Genomic DNA, 26,774 nt, shown 5'->3' on the forward strand with positions numbered 1-26,774 from the left:
CTGCTCCTGCCTTCCCACCTCATTCCAAGAGCGGGAAGTCCCAACCTCAGCCCAAAGGCAGAGAGTGATAGAACATGTGGAGTTTTGGCCCTAACAGCTCCAGCACCCTTCTCAAGACCCCCAACCACCACAATCCTTGGGGCGGGGGCGGGGGGAGAGAAGAGGTTATATCAACTAATAGGCTGGTCTCAATACATGTTTTTCCCCTGTAAGCATAAGGAGTGTTGTTTTCAAGGAAAAAAAGCAAGCAAAACAGAAAGTCTCTCTTCTGCTTCTGGTAGGAGTTTTGGAACTTTTGGAGCATTATGTCATCTCCCATTAGGGTTCCTCTTCCCACTGCTTAAGCCAATGGCTTCCATCTTAGAAAAATCTTGTAAAATAGTATCCACTGCTAATTAATAAGATAATCCCTTCCCTACTCTGGGTCTGAGGGAAATATTATGACTCCCATAGATCCTTTGTCTTCTAAATAATACAATTATGCATGCATTAATCTAATTTGACATTCATCTGTCACCAGTAAAGAAAGAGAATACCAAAGACAGGAGGACATCTCAGATAAAAATGTAATGAATATGTTTTCAGTTATATTTATTTGTTATAGCACATCTTGAACTACTCAGGTTCTTAAACCCATACAATTAGGATATACCCAAACTGGAATACTGTTCACACTGTAGTGTTTGGTGCAACATTCTCTACAAATGAAAAACTTTCTTGTATGCCTGTAGTAATAAAAGTGGAGTTGTAGTTAAAGTTAACCTTGCTATATGAAAGCATAATTTCTCATGATTAACAATTCATAGAATTCAACAGGAGAGGATCACGCTTGAATATACAAGTTGCACCTTTTCTATTTAGATCCAGAATTCTACTTTCTCCAGGGGATTGTAAAACCCTCTTTAGTTACAAAGTTATTTGCAATTCTCTATATTGCACTTTTCAACCCTAAATAAATGCATTAAAGCAACCTATGGAGCCTCACAACTCCTCTGTGAGGTAAGCATGTCTCAGTTACATTTTAAAGAATTGGGAAAAGAAATATTTCCTGGAGGATGTGGGGAGAGAACAAAGTTTGGGGCACTGAATTTGAAGTAATTTTGAGTGTGCCTTTTTCCTCACTGAAACTTATGGCAGCCGTTTCTTTTAAAGGGGGATGGGAAACCAAAACTAGGAATCATCTGTTCCTACTCGATAGTCCCAAAGAGCATATCTGAATCAAACATTGGTGTCAACAAAAAAGGTAAAAGGCACCAGAGAACAATTATGTTCAAATATGGGAGGCCAATCCTACCAAGAGAACTTGGAAAGATTAAGATACAAAAGAGAAATTAGGCAAGACAAAAACTGCCCTTTGTGTGTTATCTTATGTCTGTAGCCTAACCAGTAATAGCTTGTCGTAAACTACAGATTGGATATCAGATCTAAGATGGAGAGGCAGACTAGCATGATGATGAAAAAAGTAGCAGAAGGCAACAGTGAAACTCAGTGAGCCATTGAATAGACAACAGCAAGTAAGGGCTGTGTTTCTCAACCTTGGCAACTTTAAGATGAGTGGACTTCAACTCCCAGAATTCCCCAGCCAGCATGGGTAAAAGATCACCAGATGCAAAATTTGCCTGTATAATATCTTAGGAAGAGATGGAGAGTATCTATTCATACTCCTAAACTGCTCTAAGTCTCTCATTCCCAGGACAAGAGTTGAGCATCAGCTCATGATAGAAGAAACTGGGGAAGATGTTTTGGGGAAAGGATGTGCTTGGAATGCTTTTAAAGTGGAATGGATGGTCAGTGGCAAAGTTCATTATAAAACTTTCTGGTACTCTAGCCTCTTTCTCAACATACGTATAAGCAGCAGCAATGTATAAATGAGTAGTTTTCATTTAAAAAGCCAAAGAACTTTCAGGATGAAATATGTTTTAAAGAGTTCTGTTCCAAATCATAATTTCCAACCCTGTGTCTAATTATTAGACAAAATTCTACATCCAGCTAATCCAGTATCAACTTTGCTAGATCTATTTTTTAAAAAATATATACTTAAAATATATATAATATTTAATAGCCATTTTTAAAAATTCTGGCCAATTACAAGTTTAATCCAAAATTAGTTATTTTAGAATGTTCCCACATTACACTCAGGGGTTGCTATGAAATTTTGAAAATCCTTCAACAAAATGGTAGTGGTGTTGCCTAGATGACTTCAACTTACTGATCAAGAATTTATCTACAACTTAAGTGAGAATTTCTCAAAGCCTTTTAGTGCACATCAGAGCCTTCTAGGTTTTTACACCATGAAATAGCAAAATGTTCACATCACCCCACCCACTCTGCAATCAGAACAAAAGAGACAGTGGAGTTGAAAGAAGTAAAGGGCTGCTGAAACTGATTTCTGACATCTGCTGAAACTGACAACAAGCAATTGGCAGGTCAGTTTTGTTATTAATGCTCATCAGGTCGTCTACAGAAGGAGTGAAAACACTGTGCTCTAGCACTTGATTTGTAGTCCCCAGAACCCCCCAAAGTGTGTGAGGCTGAATTCTTAGCCTGTTTTTAATTTGATTTTACCCCTTAATATCTTGTCCTGCACCAACCAAAAAATCAGGAAAAAAAGACTTGTTCCTGCTCTTGGGACTTTAAGGGGCAAAGTAGATACCATTTCACTCCAAAATCTGAAAAGCGGGCTCTATTTTCAGTCTTGCCTATTTCAGTGAAGTCAAAGTGCCACCTTAAGGATGAGAAAGGTTCTCCACTACTGTTCCATGGACAGAAGGTAAGTAAATACTATGCAAACAAAAATTAGCCTCGGTGTAAATATTTGAAAAGCTGAAAGGTATTTTGGCAGCTCTGGCCATCAAGTTTAATGTACGATGACACTAACATGCTATGGAATTGCAGAGTAGGAACATACTATAGGCCACAGAAAAGGAGCCACAGAGCCATGAAGGTCACTCAACTGGCACATAATGACTACTCTTGTCTTCCCTTATTGAAGAGAGGATATATTCAGTTTTGCTATATGGCCTAGGAAAACTCCAGGCAAGCACACACACACAGCCTTGGATCATAATAGTATAGGGCAAATGTTAGTGTCAGATAATAACTGAATTTATATGGCTGGGCTGTTAAACACAGAAGAATATAATCTACAAAATCAGCCCATCTTAATTTTTGATCAGTGTGACTTCAAGCCTATCTCAAATCACAAGAATCAGGAATTACTATTACAAGGTTTCTTTTTTGTTACCTTCACTTCCTAAGCCTTTACCTAAACAATCAGTTAAAGATACCACATTCAACTGATCTACTGAGTGGATCTTTAATACAAGGCCTAGGCATCAAAGACTTACAAGCCTCCCCCACAGGCAACTCTTTAGATCAAGGTATTTTTTTCCCTTATACCTTGCAAAAACCTGCTAGTAGACGCAAGCAGAAGTACAAAGTGTGGAGGCCACATGTGATTAAACTGTTTTATCACTGGGTAAGAAGGCTGAAGATTTGATCCCTGGATGTGAAACAAGTCTGTGTCAACTAGATAAATTAATAGTTGTTTCATTTTATAAACTGAGTCATTAAAGTATGATCCCACAAACATTCAAATGCATAGTGATTGATTAGGTGTCACTTCTGAATTATCATCAAAGCCACTGAATTTATCCTGAAGCTACCTCAAAATGTATCGGTGTTTTCTTCCTGGACTCTACAATCTCTTGGATTACAAGAATCTTAAATTTAGAAGTCTTAAGATCAGTGTCAGGCTATCTTTAGAAAATATTAACAGTCATAGAGACATTAATGCAAAATTAGATGGGAACCAAAATCTTTACTTTTTAGCCTTTCCGACTGTGAGGTATCTCTAACAGGGAGAGTCAGATGGAGATGGACACTCACTCGAGCCAAATTCTGAAACAAATAAACATGGCAATTCATGCCCTTTGCACAAATTCATTTGATTTCAATCATACCCAGAGCTCTTTATATGTGACCATTTAAAAATCTATCTATACATACTTGTGAGCAAGGCAACAGGTTCATTTGGTATGCAATATTTAGAGGGGGTAGTGATATTGACAAAGTGCATAACATTTTTGAAGGTACTGGAATGAAAAAACCAATACAAAGAAAACATGGCCTGGCAAAGGAAGTTAGACGGAGTATGGATAGGATCAAGAATGAACCCTTGCATTGTCTACTAGATGCCATTTGGTTTCTGAAGCTTCAGCAGCATTCTGTGCATATTTTCATTTTTTTTTCTGTACAAGAATAGAATCTAGAGTATTTATTTTAAAAAAGGAAAACTATGAATCTATATATTCTGCACCAAGTTCCAAGCTGCGCTGCACATATGTGAACACAGGGAATATTTATAGTGTAAACACAGAGAAAGGAAGGAAGCCTGCTTGTTGGGTTTGAAGATGTCTTCTTTGAAGGAGAGCTCTGATATCTTTTTACTCTAAGCCCAAGGTCAGTAAACAGCAATACTGAATGAGTTGGTTCACATGTAAGCAATTGTCCTGATCATCATCCAAATGTTCACAATCATCCTATTTTTTCCATAAATCTTATTTTTGCTTGGTGCATTCAAGATGAGCCTCTGAACTGCTTAGGTTTCATTGGCTGGTTAGGAATTTCCATATTTTTTTGCTGGAGTCTTCCATGTTCTGGACTTCCCAGAGTCTTGGAAGAATTTTAAAAGGCTTCTGAGGGAGCAATTATAGAAAAGTTAGCAACTTCAAGTCAGTATTTCTCATCTCTCTAATATACTTTCTAAGATATCAATTAAATTGTCCAGTCCAAATAAATAGCCATCTTCCCGGTTCCCTTCTTGCCAAGCAATCCTGTGATCCAAAATTTGCCCATCTGGAAGAAAGGTAGTCTTTCCAAAATCAATGAGCCATACATTGGCATGTTCACCTTCATCATGCACAAATAATAGTGAACTTCCAATTACCTGCAAAGAATAGAAAGAGACCGAGATGAAGACCAAAACCTATTTCATAAAACTCCCTGAAACCTGCTTATTACATGTAAATATTGGTGATTTCATTCTCCATATACTTAGAACCAACACACCAACAGTTTATAAAGAAATTGTATGCATTTACAATCCCCTCTGGCTAACAAAACCCACGAATGTTCTGCATGTTTCTGTCCAACAAAGAATTACCTCAACAGATCACTGGACTTTGGGGGATTTATTTGTTTATCCAATTTTCGAGGCTGCCCAACTTGTTAGTGACTCTGGGCAGCTTACAAATGAAAAAAACTGTACATATAAAAAGATATCATAGCCAACTGGAAGAACAATACAACCAACTATAGAACCAAACTTAACTAATGGGGACTCCACAACCATCCTATTTTTGCGATATTAGGTAGGTAGCTTATTCAGGCATGCAATTCAGTTTCTGAAGGTCATCAAAAGAGATTCTTGAATTGGCCCACAAAGTTGGGTTCCTTCCGTATCTATAAGACTTCTTTTGTAACAAGCAGCAGGACTTGGTCACACACAGTTTCAGCAGTGCCATTCCAGCTTTCTTCTGGGCTGCATCATAATTTGGTTTCAGGCTGATTCTCAGAAAGTTTAGGTAAGAGAGATCGTGTATTGGAGAAAGGCACTGGAACTAGATGACCTTCCTGTTACATTTTGGCACACTGTATACTTTATAATTTCTTGTGACTACTGAATAGAAGGCAGATAATGTACAGCACGAGGATGTTCAATTCAGTATACTATTAGATACCACAGCAATCATTCACAACTCACCTCATGTTGCTTAAAGAAGTCAGAAGACTCAAGGATGCCACGAATTTCATACAGACGCTTTAAATATTTTTTCTGTCCAAAAGAGAAGGGAAGCAGTGAATCATTTTAAAATATTACTGTCACAGAGGCAAAAGGAAGATTAACACAATGGTGGAAAAAGCACCAGAAGGTATATTGTCACTGAGCAATCTGAGATACGGTCTATCAGCAATCTCACAGAAACCGTAATTCTTCACCGCTGAGTTGAAGTGTTTGCTACCCATCCATAAGTTGGCAGAAAACTGTAACAGAATGAAATTGGGGTCCACCCTGCCAATCGCTATTCTATCTCTATCACCTCTTTTCTCACCTTTGAGAAAAGGTTTCACTGCTTAACCTGCTATCCTCAGTTAGCAGGCAGGTCCTACACTTGGACAAGTTGAGTGTAATCAATATACGGGTGACACTTCACTTCAAATCTCTATAAACAATCTGATCTAGTAGTCTCCTATATAACAAGAGCCGCCAAGAGTCACTTGTTGAGATGGGCGGCTATAGAAATTGAATAAATAAATACAATAAAATTAAATTAAATAAATAAAAAAGAGGGAATCTGCAGGGCTTTAGTGGCCAACAGCCAAGGTGACAAACAGCAGTTCCACAGCATCATCTTCTTCATCTGCTTTTCACATAATACTAGATCTTGTACAAAGGAGGATCAGGTAGCCAAGAAATATACAATAGTTGATCAAAAGCTGATGAAAATTACCACAGAATTCAAGCAAGCATTTTCGTTCAGCCAGGCCAGAAATCCAAATGTTGCTTTTCAGAAGTGCTGGATTACACTTCTTCACTGTTTTGTCATTGGCTAGCTTGACTGAGAGTGATGAAAACTGAAAACAACAATCGTATTGTCAAAGAAAGCTTGGACTTTCTTTGACTAGGAGCTAACAACTAATTTGAACAATGGCGTACCTAATATATTTGACACCCAGAAGAGATTATTTTTTAACACGCCCTTCCTCCGTCACTGAGAGCCAGTTTGGTGCAGCGGTTAAGGCATCAGGCTACAAACCGGGAGACCCTGAGTTCTAGTCCCACCTTGGGCACAAAGCCAGCTGGGTGACCTTGGGACAGTCACTCTCAGCCCTAGGAAGGAGGCAGTGGCAAGCCAGTTCTGAAAAATGCTGCCAAGAAAAAATGGAAGTAAAAGTGATCAGGAGTTAAAACTGACTTGAAGGCACACATTTTTTTTCTCTGCCACTGCTGCACCACACCATGACCACCAAACAGCATGCTGGCAGCAGTGATCACACTCTACTCCTGCTGCCGGTCTCCTCCTCATCTTTGGCAGCACCCCTCTCATTGCTTGCACCTGAGGCAGACCACCACCTCCCCGCCTGGTACAGCACTGAGAGAGGTTTTTTTTAAATTTTAAGATCTCTTTGGATAGTAGTAATGGCATCCTGGCTTCATGTAAGAAATCATCCACAAACTGAGCAATTCCTCTCTGTCAACAAGCCCTAATCAAGAATGAGAACTGTCATTCCAAACTTTCCAAGCTTAGCTTACCAATATAGCTGTACTTCCTTTAATGAATTCCACAAAAACCTGGAAAACTTGTTCTCGTGTCTTTGTTGTCTTGAAGTTGGTATTACAAGTCCCATCAGCCTTCTGTAAATATTAAAAAGGTGGGGGGAGTCATTCTGCAGGCAGTGGAAAGAAGAAACCAGGAAAAAGACTAAAGAAAGGAGGAAGCCTCAAGCAATGTACTCAAACAGTGTACCCAGTACATACCCAGGCTCTTCTTTCCTGCAACTGAGCAGCTCCACTGGCATGGTAAAACCAGTTTTGTATATTATCCACTAAAATCTACATCTTACAACATAACTGATTAGTAGTCCTCCCTACTAAAAAGAGAGCCAGTCTGGTGTAGTGGTTAAGGCCCCAGGCTAGAAACCAGAGGACTGTGAGTTCTAGTCCCGCCTTAGGCACAAAGCCAGCTGGGCAACCTTGGGCCAGTCACTCTCTCTCAGCCCTAGGAAGGAGGCAATGGCAAACAGCTTCCAAAATCTTGCCAAGAAAAATGCAGGGATTTGTCCAGGCACTTGCCAGGAGCCAAGATTTATTTGAAGGCACGCACACGTGTGCACACACACACACACACACACACAGAGTCCTCCCTAGCCTAGCATCCCCCTAATGCATATGCCGACAGATCCGGTTGCAATTCAGTTCCAGTCTAGAGGAGATGAGGCTAAACTGTTGCACTGGAGACCTCAAGTTCAAATTCATGCTACATGAAACTTCCTGGAAGACCCTGGGCCACTCACAATCTAATCTCTCAGGGCTGTTGCAAAAGTGGGGACAGAGATGGGTGGGGTTAAGACCCTGAGAGGAGAGACAGGAGAGAAATGTAGCAAGATAAATAAGCAAAAACTATCTTTCTGTGATAGAATATATATTCTGGAACATAATTTATACTGAGTCATGGTTAAGAGTTGATTCACTGAAATAATTGGGAATTCTAATAGCCTGAACTTTTTAAAGTCCCATTTATTTCAATCAGTTTCCCTTAAGTGTGAGGTACTCTGCATCCAGCTCATTAGAAACCTGTGTGTGTGTGTGACTGTTAGCATTTGCAGAAAGAATACTGCATTTTAAAACCATGTTTCTGTCTTTTAAATATACAAAGTGGAAAAAAAATCATGCATCTGGATATATTTAGCTTTTTCTGTAGATGAATGCCCAGTGAAATCTGACCTTCTAAGCAAAATCTATGCTACATGGCAGGCTTGCATCTAATACCCTCCCATTTAATAGTTTCTCCTCCTTCAGAATAAACAACTTCTTCTCCAAGACGTTGAGTCTGGCATAGACCCAAATGCATGTGCTGACAAGACACAAGAACATTATGCAATTGCTGGGCACATCGTGGGCAGAGAAATCTAGCAGAACTCCGATAAACTCAGTGAGTACAGTGGAAGAATCCATTCTGCCTATTGCCAGATGGCACACTAGCTGTTACATACCAGCATAAAATTCCTAGTGGAGAAAAGCTGACAGTACCCTCCAAATATTCAGCAAAGGATCATTACCTTGTCATGGTGCTGAAGCGTGAGCACCTCAATGATGCCATGAGCTAAATCATGAAGGGCCACCCAAGACAGGAAGGTCATGACAGAGAGGTCAGACTAAATGCGATCCCTGGGGAAGGTAATGGCAACCCACCCCAGTATTCTTGCCGTGAAAACTAAATGGATCAGTACAACCAGAGATATGTCGGTATACCATCGGAAGATGAGACCCCCAGGTCGGAAGATGGTCAAAATGCTACTGGGGAGGAACAGAGGATGAGTTCAACTAGCCCCAGACGTGATGACTCAGCAAGCTCAAAGCCGAAAGGACGGCTAGCGGCCGACGGTGCTGGTGGTGAACAGCGAATCCAATGTTCTAAGGATCAACACACCATTGGAACCTGGAATGTAAGATCTATGAGCCAGGGCAAATTGGATGTGGTTATTGGTGAGATGTCAAGATTAAAGATAGACATTCTGGGCGTCAGTGAACTGAAATGGACTGGAATGGGCCACTTCACATCAAATGACCACCAGATCTACTACTGTGGACAAGAGGACCACAGAAGAAATGGAGTAGCCTTCATAATTAATAGTAAAGTGGCTAAAGCACTAAAGACCTAACAGAAGAAGAAGAGATCAAGAAAAGGTAGCAAGAATATACAGAAGACCTGTATAGGAAGGATAACAATATCGGGGATAGCTTTGATGGTGTGGTCAGTGAGCTAGAGCCAGACATCCTGAAGAGTGAGGTTGAATGGGCCTTAAGAAGCATTGCTAATAACAAGGCAGCAGGAGACGACGGCATCCCAGCTGAACTGTTCAAAATCCTGCGAGATGATGCTGTCAAGGTAATGCATGCTATATGCCAGCAAATTTGGAAAACACAAGAATGGCCATCAGACTGGAAAAAATCAACTTATATGCCCATACCAAAAAAGGGAAACACTAAAGAATGTTCAAACTATCGAACAGTGGCACTCATTTCACATGCCAGTAAGGTAATGCTCAAGATCCTGCAAGGTAGACTTCAGCAATTCATGGAGCGAGAATTGCCAGATGTACAAGCTGGGTTTAGAAAAGGCAGAGGAACTAGGGACCAAATTGCCAATATCTGCTGGATAATGGAAAAAGCCAGGGAGTTTCAGAAAAACATCTATTTCTGTTTTATTGACTATTCTAAAGCCTTTGACTGTGTGGACCATAACAAATTGTGGCAAGTTCTTAGTGGTATGGGGATACCAAGTCATCTTGTCTGCCTCCTGAGGAATCTGTATAACGACCAAGTAGCAACAGTAAGAACAGATCACGGAACAACGGACTGGTTTAAGATTGGGAAAGGAGTACAGCAGGGCTGTATACTCTCACCCTACCTATTCACCTTGTACGCAGAACACATCATGTGACGTGCTGGGCTTGAGGAATCCAAGGCTGGAGTTAAAATTGCGGGAAGAAACATTAAGAATCTCAGATATGCAGAAGATACCACTTTGATGGCTGAAAGCGAAGAGGAACTGAGGAGCCTTATGATGAAGGTGAAAGAAGAAAGTGCAAAAGCTGGCTTGCAGCTAAACCTCAAAAAAACCATGATTATGGCAACCAGCTTGATTGATAAATGGCAAATAGAGGGAGAAAATGTAGAAGCAGTGAAAGACTTTGTGCTTCTAGGTGTGAAGATTACTGCAGATGCTGACTGCAGTCAGGAAATCAGAAGACGCTTAATCCTTGGGAGAAGAGCAATGACAAATCTGGATAAAATAGTTAAGAGCAGAGACATCACACTGACAACAAAGGTCCGCATAGTTAAAGCAATGGTGTTCCCCGTAGTAACAGATGGCTGCGAGAGCTGGACCATAAGGAAGGCTGAGAGAAGGAAGATCGATGCTTTGGAACTGTGGTGTTGGAGGAAAATTCTGAGAGTGCCTTGGACTGCAAGAAGATCAAACCAGTCCATCCTCCAGGAAATCAAGCCAGACTGCTCACTTGAGGGAACAATATTAAAGGCAAAACTGAAATACTTTGGACACATAATGAGAAGACAGGACACCCTGGAGAAGATGCTGATGCTCGGGAGGGTGGAGGGCAAAAGGAAGAGGGGCCGACCAAGGGCAAGGTGGATGGATGATATTCTAGAGGTGACGGACTAGTCCCTGGGGGAGCTGGGGGTGTTGACGACCGACAGGAAGCTCTGGCGTGGGCTGGTCCATGAAGTCATGAAGAGTCGGAAGTGACTAAACGAATAAACAACAACAACCCGCCAAATGTTTTCACTAACATTAAAGTCTGATATGCTGGGAAAATACACACACACAGAGAACCTTTCAGAATTCTAAACCCACTCAACAGCATGACACCAATGCAGTGAGAGCCAGTGTGATGTAGCAGTCAAGATGCTGGACTGGCCCCAGAGAGACCTGAGTTCAGGTTCTTCCTGCCCACCAGTAGCACAGGAGTATCTACATATAGTGTGATATGGAAATCTATTAACATCAAAGTTCACATTTTTAACCCTACTTTCTAACACAGATGACTATTTCCCAGGCCAGAAACAATTACATCAATTTCCCATTTGCTTCCCTTTTGTTGTTTGTTTCGTTGTTGTTGTTTTCCTTGGTAAACCTAATTCAGCTAGTTAATCTGTTGCTCTACAAACTGTACGGAATACAACTTTCATCAGCTGCAGTTAATATAGCCAATGGCAAGTGACTGTAAAAACTGTAGTCCACACCAGCTGAAGACGCTAGTTGGCTAACCTGCTCTTATGCATTTCTGTGTCTGATGGGGTTTTATGTCTCAAGCAACTTGCCCTGAGAGCACTGATATCAATTACAGATGCCTTCAAGTCAAGTACAAGTCCTGGTGACTACATGAATACAATAGTGCAGCTTTCTTGGTAGCATTATAGAAGTAGCTTGCCATTGCCACCTTTTGTTTTTCCTTTCCAGTCTAATTACATACTTCTATTTTCTGCTGGCTTCCCATCCAATTATAAACCAGGCTCAATCCTGCTTAGCTTCTGAGACCAGACAATGTCACCCGAGGTGTAGCCATGAATTACACATTACAGAAGCTTCTATAAAGCTCACCAGAATGAATGCCTTAAATAGGAAAGGCTAAAGAAGATATCTTACCTTTATCCCTTCAATCCTGAAACCCAGGTTAGCACTGGAACTGATGGTCTCCCTCCACTGCATGTACCGAGGTTTGGTCACTGCATGCTGGGTGTTCTCTTCAGCAGTGGGTGCCAAAGGGTCCACATCTATCATTTTCTTATACATATCTTTACGGAGCTTCGGTTTTTCTCGTGCTTTAGTCAATTCCTCCTCCAAGTATGTCCTACAAAAACAGTCTGACATTGAGCATCTCTCTAACACTAGCAACTACAACAAAAACAAGTATTTATTTCATGTTGTCTGTCCCATATAATGCACCATCTCTGTTACAGGCAAAGAGAACCAACAACCCAAGTAGAATTATTTTTTCAAGATTATTTGGATTAAGATCAGGGCAGCTACAGTATGGGAAAGAGAGAAAGGGTGTAACCAACAGGATTTTAGTTTTTCTTCGAATCCAGTATAAGGCTGCATGAATAAGATACCTTTAAATCAAAAGCACCAGAATGGTTTAAGGTTTTATGTCCCAGATTGGATAATGGTTTTTATTATTGTGGATTTTCTACTGTAGATTGTAAACTGCTTTGAGATATTTCTAGACAAAATTTTGTAAATATATATTGAGTAATCACAATAACATTGCATTGGCTTCTTAGTGTAGCCAACCAATCTCGTTCAGAATGGAAGACCTTCCTTGATATCTTATGACAACCTATCACTTTGTCAGAATAAGTCTTCCTCAAATATGTAGGACTCAGGCCACAACAAACACACTGAAAGGAAGACTGATTCCACACAGATTTTTTCCAAATATATGAGACTACCCAGCTCTAGAAGTATAAAACCAGGAGAAAAGTCAGTTATTTAACTGAGAAATGTGCACAAGGCACTTTTTAAAAGTCTTTTGATTAATGGTTTTTTAAAAACTCTACTTCAAAAGAAAAGAAAAGAAGTCTTCACTATCAACTTTTAGTCCTGCTCTTAAGTTTGAAGACTATTTCTGGGGGAAAACAGTTTGATGAGGAATATTCAAATATATTTCAAAGAATTGTATAACTTTTCCAACATTTTCAGACAACATTCTGCTGAACAGCAGCATAATATTTTGGACAGAGCAACTCTGTAGAAAAAAAAAGATATTATTTAGTATACGGCTGGAATGAACAAGGCAACAATACATTTTCAACAGGACAATGTAAATACTTATTTTAGGTTCAAAACTTGCTTTCATAAAATTTGAGTGACTTTTTTATGGTAGAGACAATGGCAAATAATAATTGCATTTCACAATGCAAGATGGACATATCTCTAAAGGTTTTATGAGATATGCAAATATGGTATTTTACTTAGAGATTTAATTGAATATAATTCTGCTTCAAGTATATTCTAAAGCCACAATCTGTCCATACTGTTGCTTATCCCAATAAGAAACAGTGTGATGTGTCTGTATGTTGAACAAGGAGCCATGGCTCCATCTCCAGAAACACAGAGGGACAAGTTGTGACAATTCAGTTCTGTTCTTAGTATCACTACACACATACACTCAATTCATGAGTGCATAGAATAATAGTTCATACAGGTAGTCCTTGACTTATGACCACAATTGGGAGTGGAACTTTGGTCGCTAAGTGATGCGGTCATTAAGTGAGGCATCACATGACCATGCCCAATTTTACCTTTTTTGCCATGGTCATTAAGCGAATCACACAGTCATTGAGCAAATCAGGCTTCCCCTGTTGATTCGTTTGTCAGAAGCCTGCTGGGAGGGTTGCAAATGGCAATCATGTGACCCGGGGGTGCTGCAACCATCATAAATACATGCCGGTTGCCAAGTGCCAGAATTTTGATCATGTGACTGCAGGGATGCTGCAACAGTCATAAGTGCAAGGACTGGTCATAAGTCACTTTTTTCAATGCTGTTGTAACTTTGAATGGTCACTAAATGAGTAGTCATAAATCGAGGACTACCTGTAATCTGATTGTGAGGCCTGATATCAAGCTCAGAGATAATTCAGCTGCAGCTTGACCAAAAAAAAAACAATGACATCAATTCTTCTATTATTCTTGCTATGGAAGTGTCTAAGCCTAATGAGTCTTGATAGAAGGTGCCACTCACTTCCATGAGTGAGTCCTATATGCGGTCTCAGTTTCTCAAAATGATAAGGGGTTTAGAAAGTGGTGTTCTATGTAAAGAAAATATTGGCCCTTAACAAGTATGTTAAATAGTTTAAACTAGAGTTTTACAGATGAGTGGAACTGATTTTAGAAATACATATTTGGGTATATGCATTTACATTCGTATGTTGGACAGTTTGCCTTATAGCAGGTAGTCCACATTTAGCGACCACAACTGGGACTGGCAACTTAAGTCATTAAGCAAAGCAGACACTAAGTGAAACCACAACTGTGCTTATGATCTTACTTCAACTTTTATTTGATTTACAGACCTGCAAAGAGGACTTACCTGTACTGTTGTTTGATTAGCTAAAGACTACAGAAGTTTTATCAGGTTGACATTTTGTAAGAATGCTTGAAATTTTTAGATTTTTCCAAGGAACACTAAACCAAATTAAAGTCTATCCTAATTACTTTATGATGTATTACATTAAAATGATAAAACTCCCTTTAGCTCCCAAGAACTCTAGGAGGAAATAAACATTACCACTCTTTTCTAGCAGACATTCAGAAATTTGAATTCTCAAGGCTTGGGATCAACAATCGTATGCTAGAAATTATGAAATCAGCCTCTGCTAAGAATACGAGTGACCATACCAGATCTGACCCAGGATTGGATTTAAAAACTTAGCTTTCTGTTAGTTCTTGAACTTCAACAGAGAGCTCTTCAGGGAATATATAAGGGAAAAATCCTGGGCCCATCCTGTGATGTCTGTGAAGTTTAGACAAACTTTCATTCCTGAAACAGAACTTTTCCCTTCTCTGATACTTCCTGCAGTTTTCCATGCACAGGCACACCAATCTGTTCTGACAGGTCTCCTAATTCTCCAAAGCAGTTTTCTCTCAGTGGGACAGTTATAATCCATTCAGATAGATAAACAGAAGCCCTGGATACAAACTTGTTTCAGGATTGTTTTTAGCAATAACAATACAAAACTTAAACATTAAAACTAAATCAATAAACTAAGAGGGACAAGCAAACAGCATACAGGAAGCTTAAATTATAAATGCTGATTCTTAGATAGTTAATTTTCAAAAATGTCCATGACTCAGACAAGATAGTAGCAGGGGATCTGCCATGAAGTTCTGTTGTTGACCTTCCACGAGAGTCCTAAGGACATCTAGCTTCCAAATCCTCTAAATATCACAGATATCAAGCAAATTATCTACAAAAAGATGGGAAGCTGTTGTTTTAAGATCCCCCACCTGATTCCCATTTTGCAATCCATCACGCAAGGCCCTTCAAAATTAGCTAGAAGATCATCCAACTGTAAATAGGACTCGCCATCTCTCTCCACCACACCATGGAAGACAGGGACACAGGAACGCAGTGGATCTTTCATCAGCAGTTCAAAGCACTTCTCCTCATTCTCACAGTGGCGTTTCAGAATCGTCCCACCATCAGCTGCCTTGAAACTTCCTGGAGAAACAGAACTACAATGTTATGAAAGTTTTCAAAGGCAATTCACAATTCAGTTGCAATACCCCCACTGTCTAGTTCTGCTCTAGTTTAGTGGAAACATAAGCATCCTGTAAAAGGAATAACCCAAGAGAAACAAACCCTGGCAATAAATCCTATGAAAAAATATCTACCTGAAATATTAAAATATATTTAAGCCTAGATACACCAGACTGCACAAAAACTTCACAGAACCAACCATGTAATGACTCTGGAGCCAGATTTAGTGATTAAAAATACAGTCCTACTGCTATGATCTGATCTGAGCTCATGCTGTACCTGCTCTCAGTGTCCAAGAGGCAAGCAAACAGTCACTGACCATTAAGCACAAACCTAGTCTAGAGGCTTAGCCATATATTTCTGAGGACACACCCCTGCCCTTTTCTGGGTACAGAAATATACCTGGAACCCTGCAAGTCCCACTCTGATGTTCAGAAGGCATAAGCCACACAAGAAGCAAAATGGAGATTTGAGCCAAGTACAGGCCTAGAGAAACTTACTTTATGACTGTAGAGAATATTGTAATATTAGAGAGGAATCACTTTTCAATTGAAAAAACAAGGCTAAACCCGAATCTTCCATCAAACTTGTCCCCCTCAGCTACAGTCCCCAAATTCTATGCAGGCAGAATCAGGAAATGGAAATGTCTTAACTGAAACAGTGGACAACTGTATTGTTGTATATGAATCCAAGGTAAAGATACAGGAACAAGCTTATGTTAATGGGACATATGCTGAAAACTGATCTTTGGAATACAGCGTATATTTTGAATCAATGCAATGAGAAAAGGTAGCCATCATGTTAGCATGTGTGCCAAATCCCCCAACTCCTACCTGAGAAGCTGGCAAAAACAACTCTGTAATCTTTAAAAATTTTAAATTCAAAGCATGAGTCATCTTTGGATAATCAAAAGATGGACTAGAATAAAATATATTATGTTTTTAAATCACATGCCAATTAAATCATGGTGAATTTGGAGAGTGTTTTTATTGTTGCTTTTGCATTAATAAAGGCAAGAAGACATGGTGTTTGGAGATCTGACATTTCAAGGTTCTCATTGGATTTCAGAGTCACACTGGAACGCCTCCATAATCCCAAATAGCCCATAATCCAACTGCAGCGTTTACTGACATATCTAATCACTTAATAAGGTCCCATCTTTGTTTATATTATTATTTAAATGTGCATGGTTGTTAACTCTCAAAATCCGATACAGATCTTTAAAAATTGGAAATAATGTGAAACACTCTCTTTTCCTGCTCACTGTCCTGTTCAGACTACGCAACCAGGCAGAGTAATATCAAAAATACTCTTTATTAATTAACTATTTACAATAAATAAGTCTTTGATATACGAAGAATTGGGTTCAACAAGCCCAACTGGGCCACAACAAGGCAGCATAACAGGACTTCTAACTGGAACTGAGATGCTGGAGGAGACTGGAGCGCGAAGTGCTTCTACAGCTGAAAATGCAGGTCTCAAACTGGGAGACCTGAAGTCTCAAAGCAAGGCTATGAACTGGAAACAAGGCTGGACTTGACTGGAAACTCTGGACTAGGCTGGAGGCTAGGAGCAAGACTGGAACTTGGAGCAAGGCTAGACTCGGCTGGATACCCGGGACTAGGCTGGGTTCTCTGGACTGAAGACTTGGAGCAAGGCTGGGAACTCTGATCAAGACTGGACTCAGCTGGAAGCCCTGGACTGGGCTGAATTCTCTGAACTAGAGACTTGGAGCAAGGCTGGAAACTTGGAGCATGGCTAGACTTGGCTGGAAGCCCTGGACTGGGCTGGATTCTCTGGACTGGAGACTTGGAACAAGGCTGGAAACTCAGAGCAAGGCTAGACTCAGCTGGAAGCCCTGGATCAGGCTGGTTTCTATGGACTGGAGACTTGAAGCACGGCTGGAAACTTGGAACAAGACTGGACTTGGCTGGAAGCCCTGGACTGGGCTGGATTCTCTGGACTGGAGACCTGGAGCACGACTGGAAACTCGGAGCAAGACTAGACTCAGTTGGAAACCCTGGACTAGACTGGAACGTGGATCCAGAACAAGATAGGTGTGAAGCACCTGAACCCAGCTGAGCACACGAAGCATGGTTGAATGGAACCGAAGACTCACAGCAGCGCTGGAGTTTCAAGGCACAAAGAAGCTGCTTGGAAGGTCACGGAGTTTCAAGCCTGGAAGCTAGACTGAGACTGCTGGGCTTGGTGAGCAAAGGATCCTCGATGGCAGCAGAAGCAGGATGCAAGTCCTCTTCAGAGCGGAGCAAAGGCGCTGATTCCTCTTTGGCAACAGGCGCTGTCTCCGATGCAGGTAGGGACTCTTCTGTGGAAGCTGGAGGCTTGGAGGATCAGTTGTCTCCGGCAGCTCACTCTTCGCGCATCTGCCTTTTATCCTTGGCACGCTTGGACCCTTCTGCAGCCAATCAGGCTGCCTTCTCTTTCGGGCACTTTTCTGCTAGTCATTGGTGCGCGCTGATTGGTAGATTCGAATCCTCCCGAATCCTGGCCAATCAGCGCCTTGGACTCTTCCTGTGCTGCTGACTCATCCTGGAGTTTCATTTTCCTGGTTTCAGCCCGGTAAGTTTCTGTTTCCTCCTCTGACTCAGAAGGGGTTTTCGCTTTCCGAGTCAGAGACAGGCTTGACTCTGACACTCTGTCATGAGTGCCGTTGAGCTGAAGTCATCAGCGCAATGGCACACATGACAATAGCAAGGAAATAGGAGAAGGGGCTCAAGATAAGTAGCCATCAACTCACAACGACTAACGGCCAACAAACAATAACTAAACGGATCACGGAGCACACCCAAGCCATCAGCGCCAATACAACGGAGATCGCCCAGCTGACAGCAATCACCGGATGAATAGAAAACCCGATGATGGGCGATCCCGGAACGCCAGCGGGGCCTCACAACCCCTCACCCACCGGCAGGGCAACGTATTGGACAAAGGGGGGTGACGTGACCGCGAGTGAGGGGGCGCTGACCGGCGCGGGGTATTTAAACCCCGCACCGGCGCGCTCCTGTCACTCTCAGCTTTTTTCTTCCGACGCTGTAACTGCGCTGTGAATAAACCAGAGCCTGATCCATCGAACCAGTGTCTGTGCATTATTCAGAGGCAGGCAGCGCATGACACACTCACTGTCCTAAAATAACCTGAGTATTTAGAGATAAATGACTGCCTCAGATCATGGGCATTTTTTCGAGCATGGGGTTCTATAGGCAGATTCAAAGCTTTGTAATTTATTCATAATTTTAAATTACATTCTACTGTAATAGGCCAATAAAAGAAAGAAGGTTCTCACCGGTGTGACCAGCCAGCTGCACCCAAGAATACCGCTTTTTGAAGGGACCGATGACTGGCAAACTGACAATTGTTTTTATTGTCTGCCATGCCTTTTTCTGAAACACACAAAAAAAAAGTTGAAAGAATAATTGAATATCAAACAGCTGGACACTTGTACAAAGAGGTGTAGTGTTTATGTACTGTTACAAATCTCCATCAACTTCCAAAATAGGCCCCCCATTAGATCAACCAGATCCCCATTAGAGATACTGACAATCCCCGTAAATTTAGAAGGCATGCTAGTTAAAGGCTATCAGAGGCTTAGGACTTACTCATGTAATCTAAGATTCACTGCTATAAAGCTTGTTAACAAAATCCTGTTGTAGTGAAACTCAGACATGCTGCTGTATGTCCATACGTAGTTCTGCCTTGTATTTTTCTGGATCACATTATCCTGACGCCTTGGCTCAGTAATCTTTTTTTTTCCCTCAAAAAGAAGCAAGCCACAAGTCCAGGCACTTCAGGGGCCACATGAAATGAAAAGAATGCCTTGAAGGACTGCAGAGGGATCAAGTCTAGTTTTGAACACGTTCCCTTTCCTGATCAAATTCAGAGTTATGTGCTCTCTCCACTGAGTAAATAAAAGCTAGTTATCCATACAGCATCTAGACTTAAGTCTTTTTTGTCCAAGATCTTTTTTCCCCCCATGGTGAATAAACAAATACACACGCGTGCGCACAGACAAACATATCAGATCTTTCAGCTACATCAAACATAAAATGACTAGGTGAGAAAAAAGTCTTTCTAAGCACAGAAAGTTATCTCTGTTTAGGTTTAAGTCTATTTCATTGCTCAAATCAGGCTGCTGCCCTAAGTTCCTCCAATGGAAAATTCATATAGCTTCTGCATGGATTATCCAGGTAAATGTTCTTCCCTTTCTCCACCCTACTCTTGGCAAAAAATCTGCTGAACTTCCATCATGTGCTGAAATCTATTTCCATGCTGAGATTGCTTCTCATGGCTATGTGCATTCTCACAGAAAAACCCCTGTGTACCATTCAACTCCTTTACCCTGTCTAGAAGATCAGCTAATATATTCTGAAGTATCACTGAATGGAAAAAAAGGTACATTTTTCTATCACTAATTAGATTCACTAATTGCATATTTTATTTAAAATAATTTTTGGTTAGAACGTGTAAGAAAAATGGTATGAGGCTGATGGACAAGCTTTAAATATTGAGGTGTTTTTTAAAAAACAATTAATTACTATTAGGAGGGGAAGAATCCTATTGCTTAGCCATCCTACACTGCTTAATTTTCATGATCCCTGGGATATTTCTTTTTTTTTTTCTCAGAGAAAAATTCAGCTTGTTCTTCTTTTTAAACAAAATCATGCTGGCATTTTTTTCTACCTCCCTGAATTTTCATACTCAACAGTACAAGCCTACACAAGCCCATAAAAAGCTTTTATGATAGTGAGAAACAAAAGAGGTAAGACTAATTACCAGTTATCCTTCTCTCTTTTTTTCACTTTTTCACACCCTTAGGGAGGAGCTGATAATTCTAAGGTTCACTGTGTTTCAGCGAAATATGTGCAGAATATGCCACATGTTGGATCAAGTCGTATTTTATCAGGTATTTCAACAACAGCCCATCAGATGCCCCTGAGAAGCCAAAAGGAAGGTGTGATTGTAGCTGTCCTACTTAGAGCCATAATACTAGCCTTCCACAAACTGGTGCCATTCTGATGTAAAGAACTAAAACTTCGACCATACCCTCCAAGTCATCATGCTGCCTAGGGATAATGCAAATTGTAGAAACATACTAGAAGGTACCAAATTGGGAAAATTGCACTATACTATTCATCAGACATAGAGAGTCCAGTCACACGAGACTTATCTGCTTAAAATGTCTCCGCAGCTCAGCCTTTAGAAGCTGGAGAGAAAATTACAAGAACTGTTCTTGTGCAATCTCAAGATTGATCAGACAAGATACAACATGCAAGCTTGTTTCCTGTGAACCATTCCAATTTCTTTTCTTTATTCTGAGCATATCAAGAGTAGGAAGACATTAGTTTCTCTGACATACTTGACTTTTCAATTCAGATATTTAAACAAGCAGAATTCAGCTAATGTATAAAAATACGGCTACAGTCCCCCCGCCTTCTGTGTCTACCTTCAGAGAAAGTTGGAATGTAGTAAATTATGACTTAACTGTTCTATAATCATTTCAGAGATTAACTATCTTTTTGCCAGCAACAGTACTGAATGTAGGTAAAGGTAAAGGTTTCCCTTGACATTAAGTCCAGTCGTGTCCGACTCCAGGGGGTGGTGCTCATCTCCGTTTCAAAGCCGAAGAGCTGGCGTTTGTCCGTAGACACTTCCGTGGTTATGTGGCCAGCATGACTGCACGGAACACCGTTACCTGCCCACCGAAGCGGTACCTATTAATCTACTCACATTTGCATGTTTTCGAACTGCTAGGTTGGCAGGAGCTGGGACTAGCAACGGGAGCTCACCCCGTCACGCGGATTCGAATCGCCGACCTTCCGATCGGCAAGCTCAGCGGCTCAGCGCTGCTACTAAATTCCCCAAAGAATTAATTAAAAACTCCTGTAAAAACTTAGTTGGCAATCTTGTATGCCTAGCAAAACCTGGGTTGTCTTTCTTATGTCTTCTTTTCTTTCTGCATATTTCACAGAATAGACAAATCCCATGCTGTGAGGTCTTCCTTGCATAGTGGCACTTACATCAATTTCTCTTTGGTGGTCTTGAATCCCTCTGCAACCTGGACCTTTTCAGCACCCTAAGACTGCCTAATTTCAGATCTCCTCCTCCTCCTCCTCTCTCCAGTTTCAACTCTCCTTCAACTTGTCAGCTTCTTAGTCCATTTCAACTCCCCCCTCCCCTTTTCATGTGACCCGTCTCTTTGTGACCCATCTCATCTGGGAGGTAAAGTGGCAGATTGTCTTTACTTCCTCCATTCTGTCACAGTTCTGTTAGCATAGAAAAGAATAGCATTAAGAGAGTCAGGTCACTGACTACACAACTAGGTAATGAGATAAACTGATGACTGAATTAACCCAGCTTCTGTGTTTGCATAATACAGTGAACCATAAACTAATTAAATAGGCTTGATGCACGTATCATGCAAAACTACAAAAAAAATCCTCTAAGCAATCTTAATTCTAATCAAGCTTAAGCATTGTAAAAATGCAGCTGCTAGGAATTCAACTGATTTTGTTAAGCATATTGTTTGTACACAATATCTTACAGAAATATATCAGTGTGATTAGATTTGAGACCCAGTTTTCCATATCTATATACAATTTATTATCGTGTTCTTATATTTCCCTGTATTTACCACTTCATTTTGCAGATTAATTCAAATGCCATACTTTTTGAAAGAATCAGAGAAAGGACTTCAAAGTGCCATTCATTTTGAATATGTTACTATGTTCTGTATATAATCATATTAGAAACAATACCACTGAAATAGTAAGGTTCAGCTTTAATTCAGTTTCATTGGTGCTTCTCCCAACAATATTACCACTTTTAAGGATCCCAGACTTAAGGATCCCAGACTTGCTAAACACAGATAGAGGAATTTCCAGTGGCCTACTTATAAGTAGGAAAACAATACTCTTTTTTCCATGTGTCTATGTATTTGTTTACATACAGGGATTGTACTGTACAGGGATTTTGCAACAGGCAATGAATGCCTGAGATATACAATCTAGACAGGGCTGTGCCATTGTTGAACAAAGCTGGGTGTTGGCACATGCCAAAGGAGGTGGCATGTTAAATGTTGACAGCTAAGTTAAAACAGGGCATTTTCATTACAAAGAAAAAAGCTTTTTTTTCATTTATTGAAATATCTGTTGGAGGAAAAGGTATCTCATAACTTAAGAACAAAAACACCAATTATAAATGCTATATTCAGGTGTTCTCATAAGGCACCTCCTTGCCAGCATCCTTCAAATAGGACATCTCCTTCTGAACATCTACATTCATGTCCACAAAGGCTTTGGGGATGCCATTGTTCATGATCCTCACAAAAGCAAGGACAGTGCAGAGTTCTTCTTTGAATGGAAGCCATACAAGTACAGTGTCCCATACAACTGCATGCAGTGATGCCAAGAGGAAAATAATATAATTTAAGCAACATGGGTGGGGGTAGCTTATTAGTTTGTAAGGAGCCTTCCTCCTTTCTGAATAATTGTACTGGACTTTAACTCTACTGCAGATCCCTCTGAAGAAAAATCAACTTCCAGTTTCACATCTGACAATCAGGTATCCATACTTGTTTAGGTGCCGTATGTATTAACATCTCATTTTAAAGCTCTTAAGCAATTGTGTCTTCAATATCTGGCTGAGGTGTCTAAATTCTAAGTTCAGTTGATAACCATCTCATCAAAGAATGTGCTCATATTTCAGTTTTAGAATTCTATCTTTTTATCAACTGACAAGAACAGGAGAAGTTGGATAAAAAAGTTTCTTCCATTTGTATAATCCATTAACATCATTACTGGCATATTTAGCTCTAGGGACAAAGGTTACAGCAGGTGGCATCATTGCAAGCCAATCCTGTCTGGGCTTAAAAGCTAAATAGGGCCTGTTTAGTACTTGAATGGGAAACCACCAGGAAAACCCAGGTCTGCAGACTAGACTGGGATGTAAAAAAGTCTCAGAAGACAGTAACAGAAAACCACTTCCATATAATTAAGAAAATAACAATAAACTAGGATTACTAGATCTCAATTTTATTTGTTTGTTTCTCAAATTTTTGCTACCACCCATCTCCCCCCAAAGAGGGACTCTGATCTATGCTGTAAACAGCTGGGTAACCTCTAGATGGCAGCAAAGAGTTAAGGTTTCCTGCATCTCTTTGCAGCCATTTAGTGGTCACCTGGGTGTTTACAGCCCAGATCTGGTAGCCCTAATATGGATGTGTCCATGAAGTCATTAGAAACCAAACTTGGTTCCAGGGAGAGTTTACCAGGAACAAGACCTTCAGAGTTTTCAGGCATATTGCAAAATAGCTATTTCAGTTTGTTCTGCTTTAATATATTGATCAATCTGGCTATTCCATTCTTGCATTACCAAAAAGCTAAGGCAGCATCAGGCCCACAACTAGGGTCTGTGTCACCCGGGGCAAACATGGATTCCGTGCCCATTTTGGTGCCCCCCCCAGTGCTCATTTTGGTGCCCCTCCCCAGCCTAACACCCAGGGCACATGCCCCACTTGCCCCCCCTGCCCCAGTTGAGGTCCTGGGCAGCATAATATGTATTAAGACTTAAACGACTTAACCACAATGTACTGAACCACAAATTACCCAACCTTTTTTAGCCTAATTTAGAATGTTGTACAAACAAACACATTTGGTCACTTTCATAGAATGAGGCACCTTTGGTAATGGTGATCCTTTGTTCCAGTGAGGTAGGAAATCTTTAGCTGGCTCCCAACACCAGTGGGTGAAACAGTCATGCAATGATATCATAAGAGGTGGCAGAGAGAAAATATTCAAACCCTTTCTCCCTTTCTGGACTTGTTTTTTTTTTTAATTCATTCCTATCTAGGCTTAAGCCATTACTACTCCAGTTTCTCCCCCAGACTGGCCACTTTCCACCCATGACAGCCCTGTGAAATAAAGTTAGAGTCAAATCTTAAACTTGATTTGAAACCCCAAATCTCTGTGTTTCCCCATTAATTATAACTGAAAAACACTAAGTATAATTGGCTTTTTCCCCCGTGTAATATTTTTAAAATTAATGTTTGGCCTGCTTTTTATTAAAAGGAATCTGAAACTGACCAAAATTTGCAGAAATTATAGCTTATTATGAGGTTCTCATATCCAACTGAAGACAAAATCTGACCTTTTTTCCTTTGAAGAGAACTGCCAGTATCATCTTTATTTCTTGGCAGAACTGGAAATAATTTTCAGTCACAGTTGCTTCTCCTGAGAGGACAAATCCTCCAAATTTCAGAAAATGAGGTTCAAGAGTTTTATGTTGCGATTCCACAACAGCCCCATCAATATTGGCATTCAGGTTAATGAAAAAGACTGCCAAATCAGTGAGCAAACAAAAATGGTTTACATTTACGTTTATGTTTAATAGCATACTGTTATATTCCTCATTTTCTTAATTTCTGACTCACCAGAGACATTTATATGAAAAGGCTTCAGTACTGCAAGCCTTGGGTTAATGAACAAGTCTTCATGCAACCCTTGTGATGACTTGAGTCTAAGATCTCAAGTTTTTCAAGGTTTTTAAGAAAAGATTAGACAACTATTTGACTGAGATGGTATGAGGATTCCTGCCTTGGGCAGGGGGGTGGACTAGAAGACCTCCAAGGTCCCTTCCAACCCTATGATTCTATGATCTCTGATCTTGTCTGGAGGTCAGTAACCTTAAACACATCAATGAAAATCAAATTAAAGAGCCTCATACTTTCATCTTTTAGAAACATATCATCCCACCTGGTGGGCATCTATGCTAGCCCCTCTCTTCACTGCTATAAATAACTCTTTCCAGATTCCAAAAGAGTGGCTGAATTTCATCATTCTTCCCATATACAAAAAAGGGGACATGTCTGATCCCACAGTCTATCACCCTATCAGACTTTTTATCTGTAATTCATAAATTATATGCCAGGCTTTTATATCATAAACTTCTTGACTGGGTGCTTTGCGAGAACATCCTGGCCCCAGAGCAGGCAGGGTTTAGACCTGGTCATTCAACGATGGACCTCTGCACAGTATTACACCATCTAGCCAAAAACATATTATAGCCTTCCCAAAAGTGGCAATAATTCCAGATTATACCACATGAGAGACTCTGGAAAAAACCAGCCACGACACTGATTGATTGTTGCCTTCTTAAATTGGTAATATCCCTTCATTCAGATATCACCATGCAAGTTGAGGTAAGTTGTAAAGGAGATCTAACGGAATCTATCCCTACCCTAAAAGTGTAAAACAAGGCTGCATTCTAGCTCCATTATTAATTTATAGATTAATGATATGCTCTTTGTTAAACCAGAATCTCTTGCCCACCGCCCTGTTCCCATTCTTCTCTATGCCTATGATGTAGTTATTCTCTCTACAAACCACGTGGGCCTGCGTAGATGCCCTCAAGCATTATTGTCATAGGAACACCCTGAGATCGACTTCTGGGGAAGAAATGGCAGACTGAAGATGGCTCTGTGAAAAGCAGAGCCAACGATTGTGGCTATAGAGTTCTCTATACAATAAAAGGAGGCCAGAATTCATAATACCATTTGTTAGAAATCTTAATTGCTCATCTGAGCAGGAAATTATCGTTTTTCTCCTAAAAGATCAAACTTCAGTTGTTTTCAATAAAGTTGCAAAATTTTTAACAATAGCCAGGTCTTGCAGAACTTACCCAGTACCTCCCTTTTACTACTAATTGCTTTGGGTTTTTTTAAGTTTTAGGTTTTATTTTTTATTTCATATTGTTATTCAATATGTTGTAATATTGTCTTCTTTTAAATTTGGTCTTGGACCGTAAATAAATAAATAATGTGTCCCCATTTGAAAGTTGAGTGTTTTGGAATGGGACATCTCTACCCATTCTAACAAAATGAAAGTATAGTTCAAAAAGAGGAAGGAATTTAAATTATGCTCAAATTAGGAATAAACAGCATTCTTTTGATAAAGATTGATGCAAAGTCTACTTTTCTTGAAGCCTTTGTCTTCCCCTTGAGACAGATCACAATTCAAATCTTAATGAAATTAAAATCATATCATAGAGAGTTATTTCCACACAAATCTAGCTTCTTGGGGTAGACAACATATACTTTCAAAAACCTTGGGTATAATCTTCAGAACCAATCCAAAAGTTGCCTCTGAATTGTAATTTTTAATGTGACAAAAAGGAAAAATTATTAAAGTCACATA

The 26,774-nt window shown here is 40.2% G+C and overlaps 1 protein-coding gene across 2 annotated transcripts in view; it reads right to left on the minus strand.

Moving 5' to 3' along the window:
- Positions 1-865: 865 nt before the first annotated feature.
- The window catches only part of ITPKA (inositol-trisphosphate 3-kinase A), a 64,448-nt gene continuing 38,539 nt past the window's right edge, over positions 866-26,774 (minus strand). For both annotated transcript variants that reach the window (XM_063289937.1, XM_063289938.1), the window contains 6 exons: positions 18,872-18,968; positions 15,315-15,528; positions 11,952-12,156; positions 7,316-7,417; positions 5,765-5,836; positions 866-4,948 (listed from right to left, as the gene is read on the minus strand). In XM_063289937.1, the coding sequence (XP_063146007.1) occupies positions 4,745-4,948; positions 5,765-5,836; positions 7,316-7,417; positions 11,952-12,156; positions 15,315-15,528; positions 18,872-18,968 (894 nt within the window). In that variant the 3' untranslated portion in view covers positions 866-4,744. The remainder of the gene's footprint in view (positions 4,949-5,764; positions 5,837-7,315; positions 7,418-11,951; positions 12,157-15,314; positions 15,529-18,871; positions 18,969-26,774) is intronic.

The sequence above is a fragment of the Candoia aspera genome, chromosome 1, assembly GCF_035149785.1.
Source record: "Candoia aspera isolate rCanAsp1 chromosome 1, rCanAsp1.hap2, whole genome shotgun sequence".
NCBI lineage: Eukaryota > Metazoa > Chordata > Lepidosauria > Squamata > Boidae > Candoia > Candoia aspera.